Source organism: Plectropomus leopardus, chromosome 21 (assembly GCF_008729295.1).
Source record: "Plectropomus leopardus isolate mb chromosome 21, YSFRI_Pleo_2.0, whole genome shotgun sequence".
Taxonomy (NCBI): domain Eukaryota; kingdom Metazoa; phylum Chordata; class Actinopteri; order Perciformes; family Serranidae; genus Plectropomus; species Plectropomus leopardus.
Window position 1 is genome coordinate 15,353,650 of NC_056483.1, and position 12,009 is coordinate 15,365,658.

Below are 12,009 nucleotides of genomic sequence, written 5' to 3' on the forward strand. Positions count from 1 at the left end.
CCCTGGTTAAATCTAGAAAAACAATGTTAAGCACAGATCATTATTATGATCTCTTAACTTCAACAGCAGTGCAGGTAAATCTGTCCGGTGCATACATATGGCATACTTTCCCATAAACTGTTATACTATATCCTTATCCTCCGATTTTACATAGTGTCCTTCAAGGATTTCTGCCAAACCCAATTTTCAAATGCATTTCAAGTGGATATTAAGTTGCAGAGAAGAACTCTCTGGTGCCACAGTAGATCAGTAGCATGCCACCAGTGCTGTGTTATAGATTTTATTCTCCCTGGGAATACTCATGAATACAGCCACTGATAATAAGGGATTTTTTGGTAAAGCAACATGGAGTATTAATGAGAGAGCGATTATCTTAGATATTTCTGTCAAACTATTTTTTCCCATATAATGTAATAATGCAGACATAGGCTACAAACTGTGGCATCTTGCAACCTGATCTCATAAACAATACATTAAATGACCATGCTCTCTAAACACAGCATTACTTATTTAAGACATGACTTAATAAAGATCAGGACTTAAAATGTGCAAAATGTGGACTGAGTAGCTAAACGTTTGTCATTTCGAACATGGGATGGGCAGGTTTTACACAGGACACAAAACAGCACTCTCCTTAGTCAAAGTCTTGTGTTTGTTTGAACCATCTACCACCATGATTTCTTTCCAACACAGACTTTGTTGCTCATTATACTACCTACAGTATGTGGCTGCAAATTTAACCACCACTCACTGTGTGATGCTGTTAAACCAGCGAATTCTTGTGTCCACAATAGTAAAGGTTCCTAATTGACTTTCCATTAGCATTGTTTCAGTAATGCGTTGTAAAGAGGTTTTGGTCATGTCATGTATTTCTGCAAAACCAGGCTGGTGTCCTGAATATATCTTGAGAGCAGGTTTTCTCTGTCTTAAAAGCTATCACACAAAACAGCCATTGTGATGCAATAAAAACTAATTAAAAAAAATTAATTTTGTGCTCTCATCTCAGAACTACTTACTTGTCTCCTTTGCTGCGGGCAATGCCGATGAGTTTTTCTATGCCACCAGCATCACGCAGGGCTTTGGCGTTCTCCATGTTCTTGGTGATGACCTCGTGCAGTGCGCAGCAGATGGCAGTTACCGTATCATCTGACATGGCCTTGCTGGGAGGGCCTGTGGTCCCGGAGGTCCCACTGCTGGTTGCGTTGTTGTTGCTGCTGCTGCTACTGCCTGGTAACCGATGGATCAAATCTCTCATGGCATATTTACCTGGTGTGTGAAGGAAATGAAGGAAAGGGACAAAAACATTGGTCAGATTTCATTCTCTGCACATTCTCCTATATAGGTAATTTAGTTGAAAACATCGTGAAAGTCTGTTCCTAAAATTGCCCTTGGATGATTTTTTGTTAACAGTGGAAGGGACACATATAAAAGCTACTGGAATGTGTTGTGACAACATGAACATAAGATCTCCAGTTCCAGTTTAGAACTATGTATAGGGACAAGGGTTTATATTTTCTGATCGTTCAGAGACCAATGCAAAAAGAATAATTTTAGATAAGTACAGTACAACTGTATATTGAGTGTGGTTATAAGTGACTGGTAGGCCTACAGTATAAAAATCTGTACAAATACCTCTACAACATACTGTACTTAACAGGCACTTCAAAGCCTCTATAACATAAAAGGAAAATTGCCCTTTTACCATTTTTTAAAGCAAACTTCTCACCCAGCTAGTGAGTGGTTTGGATAACTCCATAAATCTTTAGTTTGAGGGGGCACACGTCAAATCCTCTGACGCACACACACTAATGTAGACATGCTGAGAATCCAATAAACGGGGCGACTCGTGGTATTTTGGTGAAAAGGCTGGCATATGAAGAAAATGAAAAAAAAAATTGACATTCAAAGAATGGCTTGTTGGAGAGATCGAAGCAACAGGGAGAGGGAGTAATTAAGAAGTGCAGGAGATGCTGTCAGATAGGAAGCCGGTGAGAGGGTGGAGCAGATGGAAGCAATAACATTTGGAGTGAAGGGGACTTTCAAGACAAAGTGGTGTGGGTATGGATTTCATAGAGGATGATGGAAGTTAAGGACAAAAACGCCTACACGCACTCTGAGCTCACCAACACAGTAAGTAAGGTATTTTATCATGCTGGTCTCAATTATATCAAACAGGGTACAAGGCAATTTAATACTAAAAACAGTGTGTGTTAGTTTAGATTTAAAGAAGTTCGTTGTTTGTATACTGTATTTAGTTGCCAAAAGTTGTAGAGATGGGAATCAAGAATCCATTCCAGTTGAAAACTGGTTCCAAATTCCAGAGTCGTACGCCTCCGGGCTCATCAACTCCTTTTATCACTGCCAGCGTGGTTTTTTTGTGACAGTTGTGCATTGCAGAACAATGGCATCAAAGTCATGATTCCATGCTGCTGAAAGCTTGCAATAAGAGGGAATCATGGCATAGAGGTCAGTGGCTTCATTTAAGGTAGAGAGATGACAACAGTGCTGCTTGTAATGGCAGTGAAATGATCATTTTAAGTATGAGTGAAAACACCAGCAACATACTGAAACATCTTTCTGCACAATATGGGCTTAAAATGACCAGCATACCCTCATCCAATGGTTTGTATAATACCTAAGACATTTTAGCCCAATGCATTATGTTACATTGTCAATGCAAGTTATGCACTTTACATGAAGCTACTTAGGTTAGGTTTAGGCAAGCAAAATTACTTTGGGTAGGTTTGGGGAAAGAAATATGGCATCGACATACCTTAAAATAGTTTGAAGTTGACTCAGTTTCACATGGTCAACAAAACACTAGTTTCAAATATAAAGTGCTGTGCTGTTTGACTCTTCCTCCATATGAACCTGCCTCCTTACATGGATGTTTGGTCTTTATATTATGTCCTTATTTACTCCTATCAGTGCATTGGTTATGTGATCAGAGCTTTCCCAAGTACATGGGTTAGGCAAAAATTACTTGCTAATGATTACTTGGGTTATATAAAAATTGTGTTGTACACATACATACCAACAGTTTTTTTTTTTAAAAACTGTCTAATTTAAGACTGTGCAAGAGTACCAGTGTTTCCCAACCGAGCAGCATGTCTGTTACCAAAGGTATAAAGGTCTAAATATCCAACATATTAATAACATTAGCAGATCTTTGCTTTGATAAAGAAAACCAAAATGAAAATTAATGCTGTAAATATTCAAATACTGCAGGTCTAATGTTTTTCCCCACACAGAAAATTGATCAGGAATCACTAAACGAATCAATAAAGAACTAGGCCGATAAGCAGAGTGGTTAATGGCTTTGTTATCAATAAAATCTCATCAATTCTCATCCCTAAACAGATGTGCGTGGTTGGACAAATATTTTCTCTTAAATGTTGCAGCAATCGAACAGTATACTGTCAAATTTGCTGGGATATATGCACTGTAACCAGTAAACAACTGACTGTTACTTCCTTCAGTGTTTCAGAGCCAACTACTTCAAAACTCCAATGAGAGACTATCCCACGAGAGTGAGCTCACCACATATGAAGATGACTGAGGAGAGGGGCCTATAAAGGAGAGACAAGAGCAAATAGGTGTTGATGAGTGGAAGAATGGAAGACAGGAGAGGAACTGAAGAGAGGAGAAGAAAGGAGATTGCACTGACTGAGGAGGCTTGTGGAGATTTATCAAACAGGAGTAGCAGTCAAGAGGTAAGAAATGCCCTGACCATCATAGGACCTGTCAATTACACTTGAATCATCTTGAGCCCCTGGGACAAAAACCAGAGGTCATGTTCCAGATAAAGAACCTTCAATTGGATGCAGAGGCGACTGTTGAATAATGAACCCTGGCTGAAATGTGGTTATTCTTTTAACAAAAATCCACTCAATACAACCACTAGGACTAGCCCTCTTACTCGGATGCACATTAAAAGGTACACTTCAATCAACTCAGCATCTCCACATGAATGAATCCGTCTACCCTCTTTGTGACATGTTGCCTGGCGAGACATAGCATGCCATTCATGCTCTCCTTCGGAATCTTATAAATTCAGGTCCTCCACAGAAGTAGATAAAAAACAGGAAGTGTTACTCTAGGGGTTGAATCCACTGTTGTATCAAGTGGACCATTATATCCCCTCTGGCAGTGGATAAAACAGAGGCCAAAATATTCAATTTGTAATAAAAGCAAAATAGTGAGTTTGTGAGATAATGCCTCCAAACAATTCACTTTTCACAAACTACCCAATGCCTGTCTAACTGCCACTCTGCATCAGAGGTGTAATCTCCTGCAGCCTATGGTACTACTTTGAACTGATTAAGTCTTAGTGAAAAATAAAAAGTAAGATCACATTATCCTTGTAGGGTACAGTTTCTTCCTTCATTTAAAGGATGCAATCAGAACCAAATCTTTTTTCATTTCACTCTTTTCCTACTGTTTTGTTTGTTTGTCTAATTCCCCACCTCCTTATAATGCTGAATGTTTCTTTCCCAAACCAATCCATCACTGTGATATCAAAGGAGCCCTTACAGGATTGGTGGTTATTCCCTCGCTTATATTATCTCTAATAAGTCTAATTGATTTGGGATGAACAGCTACACAAAACACAGAGCAGGAAAAACATGTGACATTATAAACCTTTGACCTGTACGAAAACACACACACACACACACACAGGGAAGAATAAATAAATAAAAAAATGTTGTTATACACTTTTGAATACAAAAAGCTCACTCATGAAGACACATAGAGGCCTCAACACACATATGCATGCACATACACACGTGCAAAATCACACATCAAGACACACGCACATGCAAACTCTGTCTATAAGGATGGAGTTGTGAGTTAATTGGCCAAGTGTTATCTCAGGCTGGCAGGCTGAACAGAGGTTCAGCGGTCATTGTCTTTTGGCCGCGAGGACAAAATTAAGCTGCATCCTAAGAGGGAGACTCATTATTTGACTGGCTTGATTCAGAATTTCCTGACTGATTTACCAGCTGATGACTGACTGATTCTTTACTTTCTTTCTTGATTTAATGATAACACTAACTCATGAGTGAGTGACTAAATGATTGACATGATTAATTTACTGACTGACTTATTTACTAACTGACTGCCAAGTAATCTATTGTGTGAATGGCTGACAATTGACTGAAAGACTGTCTTAGGGGATTAAGTAATAACAGAAAGGAAGGTAAACATAACAAAGATGTTCAAATCATTAAAGGCATGTATTTGTTTGTCTAAGTATTTTCTGCTTATAGACAGAACCTCTGATAAGCTGCTGTCAGCATATCCCTAAAACATGCTCGCCTGTGTGTGAGTGTGTACGTGTACACACAGGTGTAGGCATGCATATCAGTCTCTGCAACATCATCACATTCATCCCACAGGGCTGCATTACAGAGAAAATGACAGGGAAGAAGAGAGGGGAGAGAAGGAGAGAGAGGAAGAGGGATGAAAGGGGAAACAAAGGTTGTGGTACTGTAACCCTAATTCTATTGGCACAAACAAACATTACAATATTGTAACCCTAGTTCTATTAGCACAGGTGGAGTCCTCTACAGGTAACAGTCTTCTCCAATCACAAGCACACATTTTTCAACTGAAACACACAGAGTCCAGAGGAGGTCGAGCCTGTGTGAAATATGCCAACGTTGAATTTACGAAGGACAGAAAAACCAAATGAAAAAGGAGAAAAAAAGCCTACACATAAGTGTACACTGAGACAGATGCAATGTGAGGCACCTTTCTCGTTGAAGAATCAAACGGCCCTTGTTATTTCCAACACTTTTAATAACACACCTTGTTAGAGGAAGACGCAGCCTCCTGATAATGACTGAAGAAGCTTGTCTGAAAGCCTCTCACACACACCTCACCTTGACAACATACAAACATACAGCAATCCATGCACACCAACACACATTGCACCTGAACATACACATTGCTCATTATGTGGCTTCCTGGTTGTCTGCCTCAGTTTTTGGGTTGTTTGTTTTGTTTTTGGGAATATTTCTTTGTCTAGATGTGAGATGTTTTTGTAAGACACTTGAGATCTTTTTTTTCCCTTCTTATATCTCAACTTCACAATGTCATTTTTTTGTCTCTTGGGAGTTTTAGAGTTTTATCATAGAGCAGACATTAATACCATATACAGAAATAAAAAGCAAAGACTAAACTAACCTAAATCAAAGCTGTGCACAGACACCACTTGAGTCAAATAATATCTGGCCTCTTTCATTTATCTAGACACTATGATATCCGGAGCATGCAAGAGGCGCATTGATACATTATAGATTAATATAAACGAGAGGGAGTTGCTGCACTTTCCGAACGTCAATGCAAAATTCAACACATCTTAAAAGCTAAATCTTTTGATGTTTTCATACCCTGCTGAGGACATTTCTTTTAATTACTACTAAATATACAATTTATCTCTCAAGGCCACATTGAAGTTTAAGGTATTTGGTTGACAAAAATGACTAATTTGAAAGTGTTAGAATGAGCACAACTGAATAAATAGTATAATCAATCGGCGTAGTGTAGCCAGGGACCTCATGTAGGAACTATCCTTGTAAGCTTACAGTGATAATAGGTAGTTACGCAGGAAGTAAGGACATGAAAGGTCTGAGGAGCAAATTAAAATTGATTTTATATGAGCAGGTGGCGACTTTACAGTCCTATTGTGGCACAGACACCACCTCTGCATGCTGGAGTGCAATTTTGCCTCGCCTTTCTGTGTCTCTGAAATGTGAGCTACACCTGGAACATGTCCTCAAGGAGAGAAACAAGCCCTCTGCTGATCACTGCACAGTCTAATAAACCTGTATTACACAACTCCTCCAATATAGCCATCTTCACCTGGGAGGCAGAGCTGGTAATGTATTCCGGTGCTGCATTCCCTCATGTGTCGCTAACTCCCGCTGAGCAGGGCGTGCTTCATCAGGGCCATAATGGCTGATTTGATTTAAAGAGATCCAATTACCCTCAACAATGGAGTGATTTGATTGTTTACTGACGGAGAAGGGAGAGTGTTATTGAAGTAAAATTGGAGGTAATTGTCTCAGGGAGATGTGGGGAAAGATGAAACGGCTTGATTGGTTGTGGCGTCCGACTGTCTGAGAATAAAGGATGGTTAATACACAGTTATCAGTGACTGGGTTGTGGTCCCCTGAGGTGGGCTGCTGTACTCTTACTGGTCCCAAAAGCTTCAGGCTGTATTATGTCTCTAAAGCTTTTCAAGGTTCTACAAGTAAGCTCTAGGCTGAATAAAAGCCATGTTACAATGGAGGTTCACCAATGTAATAATAGATAAACATTAGGTACAGGCTGCAGTATTCAAGGCCAGTCTCAGTGTCAAGACCACTTTTCTGAAGTCTTACACATATCATGGTCTTGTGCATTGTTGGACTCAGAATTATCTTCATCTCTGGCTCAGCTATTGAGAACTGGTCATCATCACTGGCTACTGATTAGGGATCAGTTGTACCTGTGTTATTAATAAGAGGTAGCATCTCCTCTGTTCTCTGTGTTGGGGCTAAGTACGTTACTATAAGTACAATAAAACCTCCACGAGCAAAACGCCAATAATTTATCAATACACATGTTCAATTAGCATGGATGTGTTAACGTGTAAAAATGTTTCAATTTGCCTTGTCAGCAGTCTATTATCTAACACTGCTGTGTTTTACACATGCCCAACACATTAGCTTAGCTAATAGAGAACTGTTACAAATGCATCACAGTAACACGCCAAAGCAGTCAATGCAGTGTCTATGTGTATGTATACGGTCTAACTGTTAAGCTTAGTTTTCCATGTGTTTTAAAATCTGGCATATTCTTATAAACTTTACTGCTTGGTACCTGCAGGCAGTGAGTCACCTCAGCACAGGGGGGAGGACTGGTACAGACTACTGTCAGTGTTCATTCTTTCTGAACTTCACTCAGTATTCTGATGTTAAGAATATATATTACAATGATCTTATATTTGTCTCCACTGATCAAATATAAAGATTGGGGCTGAGCAACATGATGAAAAATAAATATCACAATATATTGGAAAGAATCCTTTGATACTGATATTGCATTGGTGCAAACAGAAGAGAGAGCATTGACAGATTAGATTAGATCTTTGATAAACTATGTGCTGTGGAGTCTGTCTCAAATAGTCTTTGGACTTGAACTTGCCTCAAACTCAACTGGACCTGGTTTTTAGACTTAACTTGGACTCAGTTAAGTTGGTCTGACTAAGGCCATTACAGGGTAGTGTAGCCAGCAGCTGTGAAATCTGTTTTGAGATGTTAAAAAGAAATGAATGTACCACCTCCTGTCCTAAATAACTAATCTGATCACTTTTAGATTATTCAGGTGAGTATTCTGTGTGCAAACTATCTTTCATTTAACAGGTGAAGCACTCAATTTAAAATGTTTTCACCTAATTGTGTTGACACCAGCTAAAATTGAAGTGTGGTATAATTAGGAGGTGCCATAGCTGCTATCAAAATGCAGTGTCAAAACTAGTGTTTTAGTGGCTTTGTGTGATCTGAGTGAGTATCCTGGGGTAATTTAATCAGTAGTACATCACATCTTCAAGAGGGGGCGCCAGAATCAAAGCAACAGGGTGCTGGTTTCTGTTCTGTGGGAATATTCCTTTACTGAAACTTTATATGTACTTGTATGTACTTTATGAATATGTCAAGGCAAAAACCCTGGAGATACACTAATACAGTTATAGTGTCATTAAAGGAGGTGGGAGGGGCATCTTATTGGCAGCAATTTGACTTATTTTCTCTTCACTATAATCCAAATCACAAAAAATTAAAGCATTCTAATGAGTTCTGGATTAATGGCTCATTTGGAAAGCAGCTACAAAGAAGTGAAAATATAAATTACATACAGAACACGCTCTCACACACACACACACACACACACACACACACACACACACACACAGAGAGAGCCTGCAGTTACCAATTATCAACATCCTCGCATTCTCATCAAACCAAAATAGATATGAATGACCTCCAAAGACAGTCTGATTCCCCGCAGCAATGTTAGGTGTATTCCTTTTAAGTTGCAATTAAATAAATATATAAAGGAATAAATAAAATGAAATGCAGACGAGAGTACAAACAGATGAAAGACAGCAGGTTTAAACGGGTCAGGAATGGAGGTAAATTGGAAAGCAGCATGCCATCGCTTCCCCCGTCGTAAAAATATTCTGCCTTCTTGTGTTTGGCGCTTTTCACACCAGTTATATCTCGCCCTCTGTGTCTCTCTTTGATGTCTGTGGGTGACAGGTTTACAGTGTAAACTGCAGAGGAGGGAGAGATAGAGGGGGAGGGAAGGTGGGGATTCCCCCCCTTTTGAGAAACTTGTGGCTTCATTAGACGTTCTATAGACATGAAGAAGATGCCTGCTTGGGAAGATGCATAGATGCGCGCACACACACACAAATACACTCTATGCACTCACAGTGACAGAGAATTCCCATTGTAATGGTTGGATCACATTTAAAACATGTGCATTTGCCCCTTCACCCACACCCCCAGAATAAAGACGTAAAAGTAGCCGAGCACTTTTACTTTGACAAAATTAAATATATTCACACCATCATTTGATGCAGAGAAGGTAAAAATCGGTTCATAAAACAGAAGAATGCAGGAAATTAAGTGTCTAGGTGAGGGCTCCCAAAACTGCTGTTTAATATGTGTCCCTCCAAAATTCAAACAAAACCTTGGTCCTTGGATTAGATAAAGTTACACTGCAGAGTTTCATGCTGATGACTATCATTTTTCTTACATAAAATCATCAATTTTGAATATGTCTTCTGGAGGACTGAAAACAGAGAAAAATTGCATTCATTTGTGCACCTTCCAAGATCAAGAACATAAGTCAGATCCTGGAGGGACAACTCTAAGACCAGAAAAAAATCTCATCATGGCATGGCAGCCCTTTCTTTCCCTCTCTATTTCTCTTCATTGTTCTCTATTTCTATTTCTCTTTCTGTCGTGCTCCCCAGTCTGGCACAGAGGAGCAGAGGACGGAGAATGCCAGAGAGAACAAAGTGGGCTGATAAAAGACATGCCAGACCCTTACACACACACACACACACACACGAGATTCATTCCAAAGGCGACAGAAATTTTGTAAAGTACCGCTGCAACAGGGACAGAGGAGTGAGTGTCAACTTAGTGTGAGTCAGTGGACACGGCCGCTCTGTCTTCCTTTTGTCTTTCGGCTCGCAAGCCTTCCAATGTTGTTTAAGCTCATCGCGCTGTAGTCTGCTGACAGCAGGGACAGCATAATATGTAAAAATTGTCGTGGGTGAGGAAAACACAAAATGGACATTCTCTAGTGATCTAAAAATATTTGGTGTGGCCAGCAATCCACAAAGAGGAATAAGCATGTAATGCCACCTTTTTTCTTAGTGTAACCTTTTCAGTGTACTAGAAGGTGAGTGCGTGCATGTTGGTGTGTACGTGAGGATAAAATTCATAGATTAAAGGCTTGAAACTGGTGATTTTTCAGCATATAACGGTGTCTAACACACACTCTCACACTTACACACACATTTGCAATCATACAATTAGTGACATCCCTGTGGCGCACTAGTCCGGTTTCCACAGTAACACTCCCCAGCACTGATGTCATCAATGCGAGACACAAAGAGCGAGAGACTGAAAGAGAGGGCGTTATGAGCTCATGTCTCAAACGACACGGAAAGGAGACAGAGAGGGAGGGGTGGGTGTGGGACAAACAGATGAGAGAAAGAGGAAGGATAAGAAAGAAAGGGGAATGACATGGAGAAAAAAAGGGGTTAATGTTTGTGTTGTAGAAATGACAACATGAAGTGAATATGAGAGAGGGAGAGTGGGAGGGGAGGTTTAATCCAGTAAGAGGTGTGGTGTGACAAGAGAAGAGGACAAAGGAACATGGGAAGGGGTGACAGAGGGATAGAGAGAGGGAGAAAAGAGAAATGTAGGGATGGAGATCAGTTATTTTCTTTGTTTGAGGTTTTAAGCACTAAGAAAGTCTTCATTTTTCATCATTTCAGAAAAAAAAGATCATCAACACTGACTTGTTACTACTGCAGAAAAAAAAGAGTTAAATATAGGGTGTCTTCTGCAACCAGTAAGCAATCAGAAAAAAGGGTTATCAGAACTCTCAAGGGTTTCTTTTTTTTTTTTCTCATTTGATGTGATGCAAACAGAACTCAGTAACTTCTACGCCCTTCACAGAAAATTCTGATCAAACTTGGGCATGCACCCAAACAAGCACCCCCTGATTCACATGAAAGAGGTGGTCTTGAGCCACTTTCAAGTAAACCATAGAGAGCTTTATTTGATGTTGGAGGTCAATTACCGTAGTCCAAATGCAGGATGGAAGTATTTAGAAGGTGACTGGTAAGATTTTCCTGATGTCTTTTCCTGTCTTCAAACATTTTCTGTGATTCTCCTTGAGTGCACGCACACATCACTGCTTTGATGCCCAAATCATTGGATATATAATCCAATGCAATGATACAGAATTAAAAAGAATCGCGCTACTTAAATAACCTGAGCAGTGAGGGAATGGAGTGTATGTGGAGAGTATTAGAGAAAAAGAAAATTAAAAGGCAAAGGACAACCAAAAAAAGTACAAAACAACCGGCAAATGTACACATACTGTAAAAGCAGCAACCTCTAAGGCTTAAAAATGAAGCCAGAGTTGAAGAGCTAAAAACTGCAGTTCTATGAATGAGGCTGGATGTAAAACAGAGTAAATCCCCATAGACTTTCAATGTTAAAATGCCCAACTTAAGAAATAAACATATTTACAGCCTAGTACTAAAAACTGTTTTGGTCTCTTTGGCTAATTTCAACACACTTGACAACTGTGTGAGGGATGTTTTTTTTTTTCTTTCTTCTAACTCACCGGTTAACATACATATTAAAGGACTTGGTCTCTCAGGTGACAGGCTCTCTGTGCAGCGTTACTACAGTCTGTGAGTCAGATCCACAC

The 12,009-nt window shown here is 39.7% G+C and overlaps 1 protein-coding gene across 1 annotated transcript in view; it reads right to left on the minus strand.

Moving 5' to 3' along the window:
• Positions 1–12,009, minus strand: part of ctnnd2a (catenin (cadherin-associated protein), delta 2a) — a 302,877-nt gene that overhangs the window by 22,558 nt on the left and 268,310 nt on the right. Inside the window, 1 exon segment of the mRNA XM_042510566.1 lies at positions 1,017–1,266. Within this exon segment, the coding sequence (XP_042366500.1) occupies positions 1,017–1,266 (250 nt within the window).